Below are 21,581 nucleotides of genomic sequence, written 5' to 3'. Positions count from 1 at the left end.
AAAAAAAAAGCTAAATGCGTAGTGGATACTGAAGGACTCATTAACAATCGTACTTTGAAGATCAATTGTTAGCTCCCGCATAATCACAAAGCTTTCAATTTCTCTTCCCATAAGTCTTCTAAATTTACACCTGTGAAAAAGAAGGAGACGGTGGGGAGTCATTGCCACTTAATATATTCAGGCTCCCCTATGAATATTCAATAAAGCAGATTTAAAGGATAACATCAGTATTAACTCTGAAGCTATAAGACATTAGGTGAATGTCACTATTCCTCTCCACCCTACATATTCAAGTTTTTAAATCCAGTGCCAGTCCGGAAGGACATCAAAATATAGTGAAGGCAAAGAGAAAATTAGTGTAGGTACAAAGCGAAGAAATCAACTTACCCACACACTAAAACTGCACAAAAAACAAAATTTATATTACATTTTCAAACTACAGTAATTTGAACATATTGGTATTCTCTTGTTATAAGAAAACATAGCAGGACCACGTCAACTTAATTTAAGGCCAACATTTATAGAAGGCTGGGTTACAGGAGAGGCTTTAGGATTTTTAAGACTCTAAAAATGACCATTACCCCTTCAATAAGATGCAATAACATTGCACTAACTTATGAAAATGAGAAAATGACTAGACCAATCTAGTTTTTCTTTTTCCATCCTCAGCAAAATCCAAACTAAGCCATTAAAATAATAATAATGCCTAAAAATGCACTTATGCAGTGCTTTGCATGAGTAGATCTCAAAGCGCTTCACCATCTTTTAATGCATTTATCCTCAACGCCCATCGTGAGGTAGGGCAGTGCTATTATCTCCAGTTTAAAGATGGGGAACTGCAGCACAGAGGAGCTAAATGACTTGCCCAAGGTCACACGGAAACTTTGTGGCAGAACCCGGTGAAAGATATTGTTCTTTATAAATCAAAAAATTCTAAATGGGTCTAAGGTAATTTTTCTGCAAAAAAAGTTTTAAATGATGGGGGTTTAAAAAAAATAAAAATACTTACACCATCATACAGACCTCGGTTCAGCAAAGTATTGAAACTTATGCCTAACTGGCAAAAGCCATCTAGTGGAAAGGGTTGATGGGGGCAGAATGAGAGTATTTTGGGGAATTGGGAGGAAAAATGGCTTCTCAGCATGGGGGGTTGTTTTGTTTTATTAATCTTTTGCTGGCCAAGGTAAACTGATCTCCATTTGCAGCCAATAAGATCTCTACCATGGACTTCAACAGGAACAGTTACACCAATGTTGAGCGCTTCTGAAAATCCCATCCTTAATGCCAGGGGCTAACGAAATTTAATGTATTAGTATTTACTGTTATTTTATTGCACATTTAATAATTCTAACGGCATTTGGTGCTTGTTTTTTTAAATTGGGACATAAAATAACTCTCACCCAATGAGTAATTTCACTGTAGTCAGTGGGACAACTCACATGCTTTACATTAGGCATGAGCTCAGGCACCTTGCTGAACTGGGGCCATAGATTTTACACATGAACTAATCCTCCCATGAACTCTGGATAAGAATTATCTTCTGGTATGGAGGGGGAGGAGAGAGGAGGAGAAGTACAGGGCCTGATCCTGGGAGTTTCTAAACACAGTCCACTTCCAATGAAGTCAGTAGGAGATGGGGGCACTCAGCACGTATCCCAAGATGGCCCCACAGCAGGTGTATCTAGACTAGAATAAAAAGGTGGATATTTAAAAATGCAGAGTGAACCAATTTAGCCAGCATCCTTTAAATATACCTTTTATCCTAGTCTACGCAAGCCCCACGACCTGAGGAAGGCCAGTTCTGAAATGGATACAGTGCAGAACTCAGACTCACATGTACTTGGCTCCCTGCCCGCGGTCAATCCACCAGACCACACTGTCTCCTTAAAGTGAGATAAATCCTCCAGTACAACACAGTGTTTACTACTGGAGTTCACATGCTTTTATAACAAATTCTGTATCCAGAATATAAATATAACGAATACAGGCAACACACCACTTTTACTGCATCTGTTAGATGGACAATGTTCCTTCATTAGTCGACTCATTTAACAGCTCTTCTTATTAAAGAATCAGACTGGAAATAAGAACTGGTAGGACTTATCCTCCACTCACAATCCTGGAACAGCTGAATGTTTCTGCTCACACACATCAGGAGTAAGCATCATCAGTATTAAAATCCTTCAGAGTTAGCCCCCCACCTTGAAATGAACAGAGCAGCTCATACCACTCTGAGCTATTGTTTCTATATACCAGCTCAGTACAACAATGCATTGCGTCACACTGAGGGGGTCTTCGCTACCCTCAAAGGTAGCACGTGCAGGATGATGGCATGGCGCAGCACAGCATAGCGTACTGCACACTCCGCCCTGTGATTCTATTGTTTTACACCCTCCCCTTAGAGCCTTCCGCCTCAAAGACTCCAATCCCAACACAAATATAAAAATTGTGTAACAAGCAAAACCTGCAAAGTTAAAGTCAAGAGGAGGCAAATGACCAAGGGAGACCAGCAGTTCTCAAACTGTGGGTCACGACCCCAAACTGGGTCACCACCCCATTTTAATGGTGTCGCCAGGGCTGGCATTAGACTTGCTGGGGTCCGGGGCCAAAGCCAAAAGTCAGAGTCCCGTTGCCCAGGGCTGAAGCCGAAGTCCGACGGCTTCAGCCCTGGGAGATAGGGCTCAAGCTTCAGCTTCAGCCTTGGGCAGTGGGGCTCAGGTTACAGGCCTCCAGCCCGGGGCTGAAACTCTTGGGTTTCAGCTTTGCTCCCTCCTCCCCCCCACCCAGGGTGGTGGGACTCGGGCTTTGGCCCCCACTCTCCACCCAGGGTGGCAGGGGTTGGGCGGGCTCAGGCTTCAGTCTCCCTTCCTGGGGTTGTGTAGTAATTTTTGTTGTCAGAAGGGGGTCACAATTCAATGAAGTTTGAGAACCGGCGAGATAGGTAGATAGGAAGGGAATAGCCAGCACTTCGGAGTGGCAGACCTAAAGTATCACGTAGAGGTTAGTGCCAGCTAGAAAAGCCTGGCTTCACTGTTGTACTTCATGGAAACGAAACGAGAAGCTACGTACAAGCCCACCATCCTCAGGTATCTGCAAAGGTATTAGGTTTTCTCCTGTATACGTGGGTATGTATAGTTGTAAATATTTATATATTATATACATAGACAGTATTTTCTCCCTCTGAAGCAAATGCTGATGCAAGCAGATTGACAAGTAGCCAGAGAGGGTTACTGCTGACTGACTGTGATAAAATGCTTTCATCAGCTAGAATGCTGGGCCTTAAAATAAACACACCACTTCCAGTAAAACAGTAAGCAATTACAAATAAAAAACAGCACACAGCTTTACAACAATTTAATCACACTACTTCCCATTAGGGAATAACAATGTCTCTCTGAAATAGGCGGTGGATCAGCATTTTTACTTAAAGTTATCAAAGAAATACTTCTTCATACAATGACAATGTATACCTATAATTCACAGCGAAGTTGCTAAACCTTCTGTGAAGTGGTACACAGGACACGTGTGTATATCCTGCTTGTAGTTTACCCTCAAACATTTGCATACATATTAAAAACATTGTATATACTCTCTGCACAGATACTTAAAACACAAAAGCAAACTTTGCTAATTTCAGTTAATGTAAACAAACATGGGACAAAACTGTTTTAAAAACCACCCTTGGTTTTGCAGCATTAGGTGTAATCTATACCAACAGCAACCACCACAGGTCAAAGAAATACACAATTTTATAAAGGATAAAATACACAGAAACAAAACAAATGGCAACATTTAGTACAGTATTGTCTTAACTCCTCAAGGGGCAAAACCACAGGCAAGAAAAGAATCCCCACATCACAAAAGGGAAGGGGGGGGGGGAAATCAGTTGTTTTAAGCCAGATTTCACTTAAGCTACTACTTTTATGAAGATGCTGGATGAAATCCTGACCCCAGTGAAGTCACAGGAGTTTTACTATTGACTTCAATGGGACCAGGATTTCATCCAGTCTACGACAAAAGATATTAGGATTCACATTAGCTGAAGAACCTCAAGGAGGTTTCTTCTTGGGTACAATGCAAGATGCTAATTCTTAACAATACATAGGGGGAAATGGAAGAGCCACTAGCCTGAAATTTCAATTATTTGGTCAGAATGTCAGTTTCTAAAAAATGTGTCAAAATTCCCTTCTATCGTTTCAATTGGGAGAAGTAAGGGAGGAAGAACAGTGGGGGTTATACAAATTTAACCGGACTGAATTTACAGAGCTTCTTTTCTGAAGGACGTAGTCTGGAAAGATGCAATGCATGCCGGATATAGTCCAAATACATCAAAATACATGGAACAGAAGGGATAAAATACCCCCTAATAATTTGCATAGATCCACATTATTTAGTTTTTTGGTCATTCAAGAATTCAAAACACTTGTAAAAAAAATGTTTTAATGATCTTAAAGCGCTTTTAGTGACCCAGCACTGAAGCAGAGCTCAGCCAAGCCTGACTTTTTGGAGGGGTGTTTCAGACTCCAAACCCAAAATTTTTCATCTTGGGTCCCTGTGACAGTCTCATCTCTAGTTTTGTCCCTTTCATGCCATGTACACAGGAAGCCAAGTCTGTCAGTCATGGTTTGATGTCTAACATGTATGAGCTGGCATTTTTTAACGTATGTATTAATATCACCAATAGTAGATAAAAAAACTCCTTCAGATAAGCTTAGCAGAAAGCAATTAGCAGCTTTTAAAAACAAATATCTGGTTCCTCAAAGTTGTCACAGTGCCCTTATTTAACTCTTGTTCCAGCTGCTACTACTGCTCTCAGAAGGAAAAGTGTGGCTTAGATAGTTAGCACACTGCTAATTAAACGTCACACTTTTCAACATTAGGGATGCAGTATTACTCAGAGCTAGAAACTAGCAAGGATTTATTTGGGCGGGGGGGGGGGGGAACAACACCCAAAAACCAAAAGCTAGAAACTACTGAAAACAACTTGATGAACAATTGTACATTCACTTTGGAATAGCTCTTCAATAACAGAGCCCTGCTGGACCGGGCAGCCCAGCCTCTGCAGAGACATCAGAGCTCTTCTTGCCTGGGTCAGTGGTCATCTGGCACACCACAGAAAAGCAGCCTTTTGCTCCCCACTCACCCAGGGGTCTGGCAGGATTGTCAGTTGCACTGTTTCTACTGGTCTATTCACGGACAAACTTGCATCAGTCACCCATATGAACCTGAACATCCCTCATTTCCTGTTAAGGCCAGGAGAACTAGTTTGGCCATTAATTAGCAGGTTAAGGAAAAATTATAGGGTATGGGAAGGTGGGGACGATAGAGGAAGATTCCTCTAAAATGAAGGTGCAGGCAACTGCCTCAGATATCCAGGGACCGAGGCTTAAAAAACAATAAAAAAAACTACAGACCAGATCCTCAGTTGGTGCAAGTCAGCACAGCTCTATGGTCTTCAATGAACCTACACTGATTGATGCCAGCTGAGGAGCTGGCTTTACATCTCTTTTAAACTTATTTATGGGATAAAGTGTCAGAGTGAGAACAGATACAGATTTCAATAAATCTACAGTTAAAATATTCTTCCCGAGCATGTAATTCAGAGGGCAATTAAGAAATATTCAAAACAATTTATGTCAAACAAATCTAAATTATGGGTCTCCATCATTTTTCCACAAATCTTTCCAAACCATCTCATATTCTGCATATTCAAAGTAAGAGCTCATCAAACAGAGGTCTACCAGATCTGCCTCTCAGTGGTAACAAGTAAGGCTTTTTTATTATTATTATTAGCACAAATGATATAAGCTGGACACAGCATTCTGTTAAACTAAATATTGACACATCGGCTTACCACGTGTGTTAGTAGCCATGTCAGCCACTTTCTGAAAGGCATCCAAAAAGGCAGCAGCTGCTACTACTGTAGTCCTGAAATGCATACAGGAAAACAAAACATTAGCTGTGTCTCATTGCTCCCCGTTTAATTATTGTCAAAAATGTTCAGGCTTATTAAGAAACTAGTGGGAACTTGACGGGGCAACAATATAACAAATCCCCCTCTACTTTGTGTTTGAATTTAGCCCTCTTCTGCCTTCATTTCTTAATCTCTTCCTTGCTTTGTGCTGGTACTATGGACATGCTAATGCTGTGCTGTGAATTGCACAGGACAGGTGTTATTTCAAAAGGATGCAGTCAGCCCCTTGTAGCGGATTTTATCTGATGAATCAATATTAAAGCAATCAAACATGAAAAAGAATCTAAACAAATTAAAGCCACTACTATTTTTGGGAGGCACCTGTATGTTGCAGGATACATTCCCAGATAAGGGAGAAGTAAGTTCTCTGCAGTCCCAGTCAAATCCTATCCTAAGCACATCATTTGAGTTCTCACTTGAAGTGTACCTGCATCCCTGATAATTGTGAGAGCATAAGTGGGTACTTTCCAAGAGATCCGTTGATCCTGTTTGGGAGTTTTGGGACCAGTGGGAAAAGGAGAATATTCACTACCCAGAGAGTTCTCTGTTCTACAGTTACACCAGGGCAGAACAAATGATTATATCATTCTCCTCTTGACAGGCAGGTCACCTTCAGTCTTAGTTGCCGAGCCAGCTAGATGCACCCCCACCTTTGCCTCTAGAGGAGCTAAACCAAATGTCTTAGTAGTGCTATATATAAACATGTACAACAACAAAATTGCACCTGCTGACTAATCGTGAGTGCCTGTGCAAGTAGAACCAGGGCAAAGAAAGGAGTTACAAGTTAGAAGTCTCTTCTGTACCGGAGGCAGACTCACCACAAGGAGGAGACAAACACACACCCCAAGAGACAGAAGAGAATAGATGGCAAAGGCAGACGAGCCACCTGAAGAAAATTCCATCAGAACTAATGCACAAGATACAGAATACCTTCCCCCCTCCTCACCCCCCACATCCTTGACAGAAGGCAGGCCCACCAAGCTATGAGGAATGCCCGAAGGGCACACTGTCCATAGGCAGCATCTGAGGATGAAAGCATAGAGGCAGTATGTTGAGAACACTTCTGCAGGGACTACCAAGTGGGAGATTTGCACTTCTTCAGCTACAGCTGCTCACCTGCTCTGCCTAGGAAGTGAACTGGATAGGCCTTTAAGGTTCAAAGGGCAAGGAAAGCCTGCTAATTGCATAATTCAGATAAACAGTTTTATCAATTTAGATAGCAAATCTAGCCGCTGGCATCCAGTGATTCTTACTCTCAGAATGGACAAACAGATTCCAATTTTCTAAATAAGTAGGTCTTGAGGGCCCTACACATCGCAGCTTTGTGCCAGAGCTTTTCTTTTTCTGTCTTACAGTCTGGGTATCCTGATTTAAATGAAATTAGGACAGGACTTTAGGGATTAAATGAGAACAGTGGCACAGCAATACTTAGTCCTCATGGACAATGAGGTACAGAGAAACATAGGCGAATATAGTGAATTCCCTCCTGCCCACAACAGTTGGAGAGATCATTCCAAATGAGTCCCAAACAATCAAGATTTCCTTAAAGAGATCTGAGACAAAGTAAAATTTATGGAAGTCTCCTCATTGTGGCCTAAAGGCAAGAGTTCATCTAAGCCACACCCGCCGAACCAAAAACGTGAGCAGAAAGCTGCAGGGAAGCTTGTCCGCAGTCAGTAAAGACCATAATTGTAGATAAAGAATGGTTTTCCTGGGAGAGCTGGAACTGGACTACTTGGGTTTTATCCAACCCTCACTTCATGCACACCCTCAAAATAGAGGAGAAATAAATGGTAGTGCACGGTTGGGCTACAGCCGGTGCAGAATTCCTCCTAAGAGCCTTCTCAATCTTCTGATCCAAGATATGGGTTTGAAAGAGATGATGACCTCAAACAGACGGAAGCAGGACTCTCTACATGCTGTCATTTGTAGGTCAGCCCCTGAGATAGGGGGAGGAGAAGGGCTTCTCTAGCTAATTGTTAATACTTATTCATAGACCTGGCTATTTCCAGACCTGGATTTTTCCAGCATTGTTTTCCTATTGTTAGGCTCTTCCAAAATCATGAGATACATTATCTTATCCAGATTGTTAATAAGGAGGTTCCACTTCTCTGATTAAAAAAAAAAAAATACTAGGGGGGCCTGACTCCAGCTTCGATTACATATTCTCCCCTTTGTCAGAGGAAGCAGCAGAGGCAAAAGATTAACATTTGCTGGAAGTGAGTGAGTGAATCCTCAAACTGTCTGTGCATAGAGCTACTAAAGCACCTGGGAGGGAAGTTTTCTTTGTGCTGCGTGGGTGGTAGAGAAAAAAGACTTTGAATAAGACCTATAAAATAATTGGCTGAGCAACTGAACTTCAGCACCTGAAGGCAAACACTTCCCCCCTTCGAAAAGAAGCTGCTGGAGGAGATGGTGTCCTGGAAATTGTCCTCTACTCTTCCAGCTGCAGTAGTTGAGGACAAGGCCTGGATCTGAAAGCTCCTATTCAGGGAAAGCTCTGTCATGGGCAGCTGGCATCAGAGACTGTCCAGGCCAGGGGCAGCGGAGAGGTAGTCTGGAGCTTTGAGGTGCTGCCAGATGCCATTGCTCCTTCTGAAGGGCAGCTTCACAGCAAGAATCCGTGACAAAGGTCCATGTTGTACGGCTGCAGCCAGAGTATGCAGAGCCTCTTTTTTGGGGGGCAGGAGAGGAATGTCCCTTGTCACTGCTGCCCATAAGGAAAATTAGAAAAATGAGGAAGAACTCTGAAAACCTGCACTGATAAGCCAGAAAATGGCAGAGACCAAAGATGTACTGGGGAGACAAAGCAGGGGGCAAGATCTGGCTAGCTAGTGTGTGCCAGGATCTGGAGATTCTCCTGGATTCTGGTCTCCCTCTTGAAAGACGAGGAGTTGCCCAATTGTCCTGAACTGGTGGCATTCAGGATGTAAGAGGAACTGGAGCGGTTTCTGAACCAATCCCAACTGGGCAAACAAACTGTATTTCCTAAATAAATGATTAAAAACTTCCAGGTTGCCCTAATTTGTTGAACACATCTTAGCTTAAGGACATACTACACTGTAACCTTTCAAACCGTTAACCCCCTCAAGGACTCCACTCCTTTTTCTCCTCTCCCAGCAGTAGCCCCACCTGTCCTCTGTACAGACTACCCCTCACTTCTCGCTGTGTGTCATTTCCTCCCCACACTTGGCCACAGCTGCATTTGTATGCCATCTATCCCTACAGCTTCCCAAGCAGGGAAAAGGTGGCAGAAGCAGGAAGCCAGATAAGACTCGGGGTACTGGGTACATGGAGGAGCTCCTGGAGATAAGGAAGTGGGCCTAGCTCCTTCCAAAAGTACCAATATGGCTCCACTTTCCAGTCCATCCCATTCAGGATAAGACTTCAGGGAGAACTTGGAAACTGGCCAGACAACGTTTGAACATCTAAGAACCCAGGCAGACTCTTTCCAGTTGTGCCTTCCAAAATCCAAAGTGGATTTAATAATGATCTGCAACTTGGAGCGACACTTTGGCACAGTCCTGTAAAAACCTTTCTGGCATTTAAGTACTCCCAGTACATGGCAATTGCCTTACTGGCATCACATATCGAAAAAGGGCAGGTGGGGGCTGGATAGGGTGGGGACAAGCAAGCTCACATTGGCCAAAACAATGCCTTCCTAGCCCCAGGGGCACGCTTCAAATCCCATACTGCAGGACTGCTGGTGGAGGAGAGAAGGACATGGGGGGAAAAAAAAAGAGAACTGAAAACAATCTTTAAAAATAGATAACTACACAATCTAATAGGAGTCAGAGAAAGCATGGTTCCTCTTTCCCTCCTTTTACTTCTTCAGTAAGACAGGTGAATCCCACCTGGGACACCCAATGGAATGGGACTGCATGGAAAGGGAAGCACACGTGCAGGCAACCAACCACATACAGGATTTTTGTGGGGTTTTTTAATAGGATATATGAGAAGTGTATATCCCATTAGTTTAGGAAATAAGGTTCAGTTCATAGTAACATGCAATTTAATTTCTCCCCTCTCCCTATGTAAGTAGAAAGGCATTTTATGAGCCTGTTGATTCTGTTACTGATACCAAGTTGTGATATGATATAGAAGCTGCTTGAATAATGTTTTATTAATGGAAGGCTATGAAAAGTTATCCAGAATGTTCTTAGTATACTGAGACCCAACTAGTTACATGTTATTAACTGCTGCCAAATGACCCAGCACTGGGATTTCCTTGGCAGCCAGATCTTCTGTCCTAGTTTTTAGGTTACCATAGACTTTACCCAATATTTAGAGTACTCCTGTAACTTAATAAGCCTTCTTTATCTTACATTTATAAAAATAATGCGAGGACTTTCGACCCCAAAGCTATGGGTTAATTAAATCAAAATAAATCAACTGTCGTACAATAGAATTCCAGATGGGGCCACATCATGAAAATGAAAATGTGAAAAGAACTTACAGTCCTGTGTGGACAATTAGCTATTTTTCTAAAATATACTAAAACTGTAAAAGGAGGCACACAGAATTTACATTGATGAGTTATGAATATGAAATATTAAAAAAACGCTAAACTAAAACCATGCTAAATAGACTATCAAGGATGAAACACCATTTAAACTACGCAGTATGCCTAGCATGTCCCACACACCAAGGGGATGGGCTGTGCGATAAGAAACTTACCTTAGCTGAGACTGCAGTTTCCCAGCTTTGTTTATAAAATCTTCCCAAACTGGGTAGCTTCCCTGAAAGGGAAAAAAAAAAAAAAGAGAATTTTAGTGGCCATTCAATTTTGACGTTCAGAATTCAGTGTTTGGGACAATATGAATGATCAAAGTAAAGCAATAAAGCCTACTTTTTGTTTAATAAATGTCCATCCCTTGAGCCATGTAATATTTTTCTAGCAATTTATCTGCTGTTCCTTTAAAATTACATTGTCCTTAAACAAAAAAAAAAAAAAAAAAACTCCCACTGGTTCTGAATTCAGGCTGCCTGTTTGCTGAACATAAGCAGCAGAGAGAACACTATAACCCAGGACTTGAGACCTAAGTTTAAATTCCTACTCTGCCACAGACTTCCTTTGTGACCCTGGGCAAACCACTTAGGGCTGGTCTACACTTACCGGCAGATCGACATGCAGCGATCGATGCATCGGCAGTCAATATGAAGACCCACTAAATCCACGGCAGATCGCTCTGCCGTCGACTCCTGTACTCCACCTGAACGAGAAGCACAAGGGGAGTCGACAGGAGAATGTCTCCCATCGACATAGCGTAGTGTGGACCCCACGGTAAGTAGATCTAAGCTACGTCAACTTCAGCTACATTAGTCACGTAGCTGAAGTTGTATAACTTAGATCGATCTCCCCCCAAAGAGTCAAAGGTGCTAACATGACCGTGAAACTGTCTAACATTAAACCGTGTCAAATAAGGTTTGGTATACAGAGCCCATAGCCCTGCTTAGCACCACTGCGCAAACAATTAAACATCGTTTTAACCTTTTATTACAAATGCGGGGGGGGGGGGGGAGTTAATATTTAAAGCATTTGAAATGTAGAATAAGGCTTTCATTTGAACAACATCCCTTGTTCCTTTTTCCACTCTACCTGGGGAGAATTTTTTTGAGTAAAACACCTTGTTTGACAGTCTTTCAGATGGTATCAAAGATAACTGTCTTTTTTGGAGGGGAACTTAGCTGAGATGGGTTGGAGCTGTTATAAATGCAGTTTATAAATGCAGCTGAAGTTTGACCCTTGACCCTGTTTAGATAAAACAAGACATACACAAGAAGGGAGAAGAAGGAACAGCAAAGACAAAGTGCAGCTTCCGTCTCTGGTGTTAACTTTCACTTGCAATCTCTCTCCTGGAAAAATCACAGGCACAGCACATGGTCTTATTGGCCACTCAGACCTGGCAAACTTATACCAGCAATGGGCTGTTTAGGGCATTGCTTTTAACAGCCTCTTTCTGATCAGACTCAAAGCAGCATAGCCAAATATACACTTTCGGCTGGCTAAGCCAGACTCTAAGACAAAAGGCAAACTGAGAAGGATAGCAAAGATAAGAAATAACGTGTGGATGGAAAACGACACACTCGGCGGGGGGGGTGGGGGGGAAGGAAATGGGGCGGGCACAAAGTCTCACATCCCAGGTGGTATTCAGGATTTAGCCAGAGCCAGTGGAGAGGACAATGTCGTCTGGTTCCCTCTCTGGCCCAGTCTGCTCAACCCCTCTCAGGATTAGGACGAAGAAGATCCAGGTCCCAGTAGACAGTGGGGCTCACTCCTTTCCCTTCTTTTAATCAGCCAGCATTGCCGTCATCCCCCAAAATCTCCTTCTAAGGACTCGTGGTCTTCATTATTTTGTCCACCAATTAGGCCTAGTTTCTAATATCCTAATTTTGGTTCACTGTTTTCCTGTCCCCAGGCTTTTCTTAGTTACCAAGAATTATCTTAACATTGTTCTTGAATTATATCAGTAGGCGTTTTTGTTAAGACTAATTCAGTCTGTCTCCTTTTTGCACCTTTTCCCATCAACATTTATTGGCATAGGTTATTGTGACATCTTACAGACTTTCACACACTCTTCTCAGTTGAGCTCACAATTAGGATAAACTGGTAGGCTCCGTTACCACAACAGCTCTATTCAGAATAAGTGTCAAGTCCCCCTTTGACCTAGCTTCTCCCTCCCCGCCCTAGTACAACCAACTGTCCATGCCCTCCCACAAATAATTCCAACTGACTAGGGGTTAAAGAGAAAAAGAGAACTGTGTTCACTTTAACAAATGTGTAAAACACTCAGTTACTGCAACATGGTACAAGCCTAGATAAAACTGATGCCCATTTCTGAGAATACGCATCCCAAATAGGAAGTTATTATATGCAAATAAAATTGCTTGTAGTAAGGCATATCTGCCCTCAACAGGTTTCATCTCTGCTTCTATCAAATGAGACAGAAGACAGTCTATTAATTATTTATATTACCACAGTGCCTAAAAGCCCTCGGCATGAACCAGGGCCCTACTGTGCTAGGTGCTGTACAAACAGAACAAAAAGACAGTCTTTGCCCCAAAGAGCTTACAGTCTAAATATCAGTCAAGAGGAAAAAAAAGATGGATACAGTCATACAAATTGGGGAATACAAAGAAACAACAAGACAATAATGGTCAACATGACAGGCACTGATATCAGTGTACCAGTACACTAGCCGTTGTCCAGTTTTTTGCAGACATTATCTACTCTTCAGATTTTGTATCATGCAATACCGTATCTGGTAACACCCCAATCTTACAGGAATTCTGCACCAGGAGTGGCTTCTTTTGCTAACTGCTCTATATGACAGCAAATCATAATGTCAGATCGCAATGTGTTTATCAACTATAATCCAGTGGATTTTAAAAATAAGGGCCTGACCCCGCAAGCCTAATCATAATTCCCACTGAAATCAGCGACTTGGGTTCAAACCCTAAAATTGCTAGTGATGGTAGATAAGTATCAGTGTCAATAAGTCAAATTAAGATATTAAATGCCTCCAAAAAATCTTTTCACCTAATCGAAGAGACTAACTATTTTACCAATCTTGTATTGATTTGCTAAACCAAAACCAAGTTTATTTGAAAAAGAAGAGCATTGTACTTGGCAGGGTTAAATCAAAGGGATATCTTCAGGGCAAAACAGAAAGCAGCAGGTTCAAAAGGACGCACCAGTTTCTCCAACAAAAGTTTCATACAACATAGCCAATTTAATGTAAATTTGGTACTTACTGTTCTCGGATTCCTCCACTTTCCTAATATTATTTCAACTCAGCTCGCTGACAAGTCTTAGAAGCCTCATTTTTACAGTGCATTTCCTTAATCGAGTTCACAGCTAATTGATTGGAATGCATCCCCTCTCCCCCCCACTTTGAGAAATGTCAGCAGACAAACCCCAGCATGAAGCTTACCACATGTAATTAAAGTCAGCTTCAGAACATGCAGACACTGAAGTATAAGGCTGAAATCTTGCCTGCACTAAAATCAATGAGAGTTTTGCTACTGACTTCAATATGGCCACGATTTTACTCTGAGGTTTTTTCCAGGTGACACCCCAAATCAGCAAGGCCCACTCTTAATGAACACCAGGAAGTGAGGAGGCATCTTTGTAATTCCCACATTCACGATTCCTTTAGAAACCACATTTTGCAGCCAATGGCTCTGCACTTGCAGAATTGGATTGCTCTTATTGTTACTATAACACAGGTCAAAGAAGTACCTTGCTGAATCAGGGCCTAAGTACATATTGAAATTTCAGTTCATGAATAGCCCCAATTACCTCCCTGGAACTATCCACATTAGTCAGGTATGTCCTTAAGTACATTGCTGTATCAGTGCCTTATGAAACACACAGGAGATGATTGTTACATTTGCCCTCCATACCACCATCAGGAATTGGGAAGGAAACTCAAATCTGGACTACCAGAGCATTTACAGTTCGGCTATCTGCTGCCTTCTGAACACCAGCAACCTCACAATGTAATTAATTTAATACACTACCTATTAGACATGAGAAATGAAGACTCCTTAACTAGAGAAATGGCAGGACACTACACTGACCTTTCCATCATTAACAGCAAATACTGAGAGAAAAACAGAATGAATCAGAGGACTGATAATGAATTTCACAGCCTCACCCATCTCAGGGCTTGTCTTCACTGCAGCAGTTAGCTCCAGGTCCTTGTTGAGCCAGCCTTGCTTGAGTGAGAGCAGCCACCTGGCAAAAGGCTTGAGCTATACAGTGTTTGGATTAGGAGGTTATGAGCTGTGCTAATTCGAAAGGTAGTCTGTAGCTGCATCCTCGCTGAATTACTAGCTCAAGTATCAACAGCAACGGGGCTTCCAGCTACACCCCTAACAGGCCAGCTAGCTTGAGTTTAAAGCATCATTTACCTCAAGCTAGAGATGGGGCGGGGGAGGAGAACTGGGCTGGGGGCAATGCTTGGTTTACACCCTGCAGTGAAAACAAGCCCTAAATTTCTGATTCAAGTCTGGCCAAAGTGAGTAACAACAATTGGCTATCCTTGGAGAGCCATGAATGGCCTGTGTGTAAAATGGGAAATTCTTGTCCAGTGACCACATCTCTCACAAACAAGAAGTCACTCCACAGCTGGCAACCTCTGCAGAAAGGCCCAGGGGTGAAGATGTATGAAGGAGGCCCTTCTCTCTTATCCCTAGAAGTAGCTTGTGCAGAACTAAAACACCATACCAAGATAGGAGAAGCCCTGCTATTATCCTAGCTGTGACTGTTCTGTGGGTGGAGAAAATTTCCGTCTCTAGGGCTATGACACCTCTCACACACATTTATTTTAATGAATTCAGTAAATCAGTCAGGTTGCCATGAACCTGAACCTAAGTATGTCTACACCTCATGGGGAAGAAATGGATGTTAAAATTTTATTCAGGGTGGTAAGACCCTGAATAAAGTGTTTTATGTTCAGACAGAATTGTCAGCCATGTAAATGCAAGACACCCACTGAGGAGTTAATCACTGCCATCTCCTTAAACCTATCAGTATTACTGAAATCTACTACTTTGAACCCTTTTCTTTGCTGGCTAGAGTGTCTATATGCAACGTATGCATTATGTATGTGTATGCCAGGAACATTCAAAGCACTGACAACTAACAGCAGGGCCTAAGGCTTTACTGGATTTTCAAGCAAAATACAAGCTGACAACTAAGCTTAGCATTCCAGTGGCAGCATTACACTGCTAACTGTGCCTAATGGTACAGAGAATACGGACACCAGTCATGAATTTAATTGTGTCACAGGGAGACTCGAGAGAGAGTAGAGACAAAATATAACTTGGGAAGGGGAGATTTTGTGGTACCACCTTGCCACACAGAAATCAAATTCAAATCATCATCTACCACTTCCACAAATCTTGGTTCTCTTTGTTTTTAAGCCTACCCACAGAAGCTGCATCAATGTAATTAAATTGGTTTCTAAATTGATTTAGTTAAATCAGTACAAATCCTTTCATGTGGACATTCTTAAACTGATCTAAGAGTGGCTGATCGCGATTTAGCTTAACTTGATACCAAAATAGCAATTTCTTAGTTCAATCCTAATTGAATCCCTGGATGTTTGCTCACTTGCAATCTAGCAACAAGCCCACCTTCTAGCAGCATGTGTGTGTTGTGGTTTTTATCTGCACTTCACTTATAGCATTAATTCCTGTATAACCCCTTTGGCTAGCAATAACTCACTCTGCGTTTCCACAGCTCTGACCTCTCCCCCACTAATCTTCTATATAAACTGGTATTTTGTAATTTCCAATTATTCCTGTCCATTAGAAAATGTTCTTTCCCTTTAACCTTCAAGTCAGCCCCTTCTGAAGCCAAATCAGCAGTTTGTTTCCTCACCCCTCCCCCCCCTTTCTGGAATTTAATTCATGTGTATTAATTATGGTGTCCCTTTGAACCCTTCAACCAAATATTTCTGTCAACCTAATCTTGTGAGATACTGAATGCCCTGAACTCCCAGTGAAAGCAGTAGGAGTTGAGGATGCTCATCAGGTCACAAGATCTGACGGTAGATATTTATCCCGTCTCCTCCAGCTAGGGTGACCACAGGTCCTGATAAAATCAGGACTGCCCCGATAACCATTTCTCACGCATCCCGATCGATGTACAATCGGGACCCCATTTGTCCCGATATTCAAGTAAGGAGGCGAGCGGGAGGGAAGCGCCAACTCTGTGGGCGCTCCGGGGCTGGCACACCCACAGGGAAAAATTAGCAGGTGCGCTGCATCCACCGGCAGCCAAGCTCCCCCCTCCTCGCCTCCTTCTCTCCCCCCAGCGTGCCACGTCCCCACTCCTTCCCTTCCCTCCCAGGGCTTCAGCACCCTCACCGCCTAACAGCTGTTTGGCAGCACTTAGGAATTTCCAGGAGGAAGGGCGAGGAGCAAGGGATGTGGTGCACTCAGGGGAGGAGGCGGAGAAGAGGCAGGCAGGGGCAGGGACTTGGAGGAACGGGGTGGAATGGGGGCAAGGCGAGGGCAGTGCAGGGGCGAGAAGAGGCGGGCAAACACCCACCAGGCAGAGGGGAAGTCGGCGCCATAGTCCAAGGCGAGTGGTGGGAAAGGTGAGCGGCAAGCCAGCAGCAGGCGGGGAAGTTAAGAGGCAAGCGGTGGTCAGGGAGGGTGAAGAGGTGAGTGGTGGGCCAACAACGGGCGGGGGGTGTGAGGAGGCAAGTGGCGAGCTAGCAGTGGGCAGGGGGTGTGAGGAGGTGAGCAGTGGGTGGGGGGACTGAGGAGGGATGCAGCAAGCCAGGAGCAGCTGGGGGGATGAGGAAGGGCGCAGTGGCGGGGGGCCGAATATGGAGGGGGCGGGACCTGGGGCAGCGTGGGGGCGGCGCCTGGGAGGAGCAGGGATGGACTGTGGGTAGGGCTGATGGCACCCTACCTCCAGCTGAGGAAACAATTTATGCAGTACCATCTGGATGAGGTTTATGGAGAGCAAATAAGGAGGAAGAGGCGGTCCACTGGTTAAAACACTAGCCTAGGACTTGGGAGACCTGGGTTCAAGCCCCTTCTTTGCCACAGACTGTGTGTGTGACCTTGGACAAGTCACTTGGTTTCTTTGGGTTCCCCATCCTGGCTGGGATGATTTAATTGGGGATTGGTCCTGCTTTGAGCAGGGGGTTGGATTAGATGACCTCCTGAGGTCCCTTCCAACCCTGATATTCTATGATCTGTAAAATGGGGATAACCAATACTTCCCTACCTCAAAGGGGTGTTGTGAGGATAAAAGATTGTAAGGTGCTCAGATACTATACAACAGGGGGCTACGGAATTTGGCCCAACAGATTGTCCATTAAATTTGTAAGATTTCATCCTAAGAAATATTTAATGCAACATTACTTTTTTAATTAATTGGAAAAGCAACTATATACTTGCTTTGACTAAAAATCCTTGTGTGATTTAAGACTACTCTGGAAGAACAACAAAGAGGTTTTAAGTGCAATGTTTCATTGTTCAGTCTGAAATTTCTGATTTCAAAACAGCTGATAAAGGAAATCAATTTTTTTCTTTAAATGTTAGAGTCATTTGAGCTCAAGTGTTATCTGTAAAAGGGGAAGTCTTCCTTTATCTTTCAAACCCTGTTCACGGTATGAAGGGAGTGTTGGGCAGATCAGCTTCAGGACATAAGTCCGAGGGCCATCTATTGAGCAACTTCATGGTTTACACAACAAGTCAGTCATTTGTAGGTTTGGTTTTTGGGAGGTTTCTTAATGTTAATGATTTATCATTTGGGATCTATTTTCTCAGAACTAACCTTATGCTTATTGAAGAAGTTAGTTCTTTAAATGTCAACTACTGTGTTTTTCCTTGGAATTTATATTTCATCACAATAAAACACTCCAAAGTATCTACAGTGACACACCTTGGTGTTTAGCATGCTCTGTTTTTGGCTGCTTGCCTACCAACCACCAAGGCGTGTCATTATTAGGCCATATCTTATTGCTTAGTTAGTTGGTTGATGGGTGATTAATTGCAGCGTGGGTGAGTCCTCTCCTCAGATCATGCGATTCATGTACTGTGAAGGTGGGCAGGGCACTGTATTTTTGCTTTTACCTCTCCTCCCTGACTGACTAGCCTGCGGGCTGACAAAGGAAACAGTGAGTCCTACCCTGTCAGTACTTAGCCAGTTCACAATTAAAACTCCAAACCGTGTCCCCTCAAGGCAGGGGTGAAAGTGGGCCAGTACGTTGTACCGGTAAAAAGTGGCCGCTGGTACCAGCCTGGGCAAAGGGGAGCATTTTGGATTCTGTGCACGTGTGGGGGTGAGCCCATGGTGTTCGGAGTGGGGAAGGGGGCTCAGGGCTGTGGCAGAGGGTTGGGGTACAGGGGTGTGAGGACTCCGGCTGGGGGTGCGGGCTCTGGGGTGGGGTCAGGGATGAGGGTTTTGGGGTGCAGGAGGGTGCTCCGGGGCTATGGTGGGGAGAGAGAACTCCCCCCAGCTCTCTCCCTGCAGCAGCACCTGGGCTGGAGGAGGAGAGGCGCCTCTCCCCGCCATGGCTCCAGGGCTGGGATAGGCACCCCTCCCCTGGCCCCCGCAGGTCTGGGCCAGGGCTGGGTTCAGGGAGGGGCGACCCGCAGCCGGATCCGGGCCTTTGTGTCCGGGCTGGGGCCACCCTGGCAGGTATGGACCGCGGCATAGTTAGGGCCAGAGGGCCGCCACCACAATGGCAGGTTGGGGGCTGCGGCATAGTTGGTGTCAGGGGAGGGACACCCCTCCCCTGGCCGCGACAGGTCCCCAGACAGGTTCCCCGAGCGCCTGCGCGGCACTAAATAGGCTGCTGCACAGCTTACAGGGAACGTTGGTCATGATTCTTCACGCAGGAACGAGTGTAGAATGGTCACTCCCTGGTGGATTTGGGAGAAGTTGCTAAAAGAGGTGATCTAAAAATGGCTCTCTTCCTTCTTTCAGGCCAGCAAACCTGCAAAGGTAGTTAATATATGAACTGAAACAACTGAACAACACTCACCTTGAGGTCTAAGAACATCAAGCTTCAGAAGAGTAAAGATTCACTCTCTCCAGAAAAGGATATTGCTCTGGTTTCTCAAGAAACCAATACCGCACAGATATAGATGTGCAAAGTAAGGCTATACTTGATGAAGAGGGCCATACTTACACGGATTATATCTAATGGCAAGGATGAGAAAGAACCAAATTGCTGGTGCTGACTGTGCAATCCAAAATAAATTTAAGGGTCTTGACAGCTTAGCAAAAGGAATTAGTGAACAGTTTATGATGATTCTTTATCTACTTCAAGGAAAAAGATTGGCTTTCCTTAATAGTCTATGTGCATTACTGCAAATGACAAAGGTGAAGGAAAGACTTAGATGAAGCTATGATGCACATTCCAAATTGCTAATAAAACCGGTGTTAGGTGACTTCAGTCCTGGTGTCAGTTCCTCCTATGACATTCACCAATGACAATTACTGCAAAAGACGCAGCAAAAGTTTGACTCTTTGCTTGTGCTAACATCCATCACATACACAACCTTTGACAGAACCATCTGAATGTCACAGGATGACCTGGATGTACTACCTATTTTATGGAAAAAATTGAGAAGATGGTTTGACGGTCCCACTGGGGTGGGAGGAGGAAAAAAAAAAAAAGAAGAAGAAGAAAATGGGGTGGAAGCAGGGTGAGGGCAGCGGGCAGAGCAGTAGTGTTACTCATCAAAGCCAGGAATCTCCACTTCCTCCCCTCAAGCCACAGCTTCCCTCCCTGCAGCCCACATTTATCACATTAACAGCTCACTGTTTAGAGACATTAATACAAAAATCATGGGCGTTAGCACAGGGCTTCTCAAAATGGGGGTTGTGACCTCTCAGGGTGTTGCAAGGTGGTTATATGGGGGTTGCGAGCTGTCAGCTTCGTGGGGCTGACAACCCTGAGCCCCCATTAAATTACCCCCCTGCTTTTAATTTATAAGTGGGGTCATACTCAGAGGCTTGCTGTGTGAAAGGGGTCACCAATACAAAAACTTTGAAAACCACTATGTTAGCACTTCTGAAAGTTAACTGGTGATTTCCTTCTTGGGTTTTTTTAGCATAATTGTACAACTAAACTTAAGTTTGCCATTCTGTCACCAAATTTCACACACTAGTAACACATCCACAGACTGCACATCTGTCCTCGCAACAACAAAACAATATTAACTCTACTCCTGAACACGCCCTGAAAATATAAAAAAAAAAAAAAAAATACACAACCCTAAAATCTTCTCCACCCACAACAAAACTTCCCTCTCATTGGTTACCACAACCACTAGAATGATTAGTACTATGAGCACAACACCATGTCTCCAATCAGAACAGAGAGCCTATTGTGCTAGGTGCTGTACAAATATACAAAGGTTACACACAAAGCACAACTGGACTAGACTGGACATAAAGGACACCAGTCTTCCGAAGAAATTTCAATGGACAGAGCAAGGAACACCCAGGGGAAGCAATACAACAATGACCTTAAAATGGACCTTAACCGCTGACAAATATCAACATGTGAGGGGAGATATAGCGGCTGAAAAATCAGTTTGCTAAACCAGAACAACATCTGCTGCAAACAGTTTGTGGGTTGTTTTTTTTTTTTTTTAAGTCAGTCAACAAGGGAAAAGGGCACTTGGCAAGCCAAGAGAGTAGAAGTTACAAAACACTAGCAAACAGTACTGCATTTCTCTGCTCAATCCATGGATGGGTTTATATAACTCAAAAGTTAGACTGTGTAGCCACTCACAAGACCATAAAAGCTCTTGCAAAAAAACAGATCATCTTTGACACAGAACAGACAGTCCAATCTGAAGTTTATGATCACCTTTTCCAAGCTTCCCTACTACCTTAATAGTAATAATTTTCTCTCTCATTGATAGCATTCCCTCTAAGCTGGCTGGTTCCTCCACTCTTCAGGTCAGAAAGCTGACATTAAAAATAATTAAAGAACCTACCTGAAGTATCTTCAGCTGAATCTGTTTCCCAACAAAATGTCAGATTAACTACAATCTTACAGTGAGCTGAAATGTAAACTCAGGCAGGGTCCAGAAATAGTTCATTCTATTTCTTTCTTCA

The 21,581-nt window shown here is 43.5% G+C and overlaps 1 protein-coding gene across 12 annotated transcripts in view; it reads right to left on the bottom strand.

Annotated features, from left to right (window-relative positions):
- MTSS1 (MTSS I-BAR domain containing 1) overlaps positions 1–21,581 on the bottom strand; it is a 180,110-nt gene that overhangs the window by 145,337 nt on the left and 13,192 nt on the right. For 11 of the 12 annotated variants that reach the window (XM_074943866.1, XM_074943870.1, XM_074943865.1 and 8 more), the window contains exons 2-3: positions 10,652–10,713; positions 5,855–5,928 (exon numbers count right to left, since the gene is read on the bottom strand). The exons of the other annotated variant lie outside the window; for it this stretch is intronic. In XM_074943866.1, the coding sequence (XP_074799967.1) occupies positions 5,855–5,928; positions 10,652–10,713 (136 nt within the window). The remainder of the gene's footprint in view (positions 1–5,854; positions 5,929–10,651; positions 10,714–21,581) is intronic. 12 annotated transcript variants of the gene reach the window in all.

This window comes from Natator depressus, chromosome 2, assembly GCF_965152275.1.
Source record: "Natator depressus isolate rNatDep1 chromosome 2, rNatDep2.hap1, whole genome shotgun sequence".
Lineage (NCBI taxonomy): Eukaryota > Metazoa > Chordata > Testudines > Cheloniidae > Natator > Natator depressus.
The sequence above is the reverse complement of the archived record's forward strand: the minus strand, read 5'-3'. Positions and strand labels throughout refer to the sequence as shown.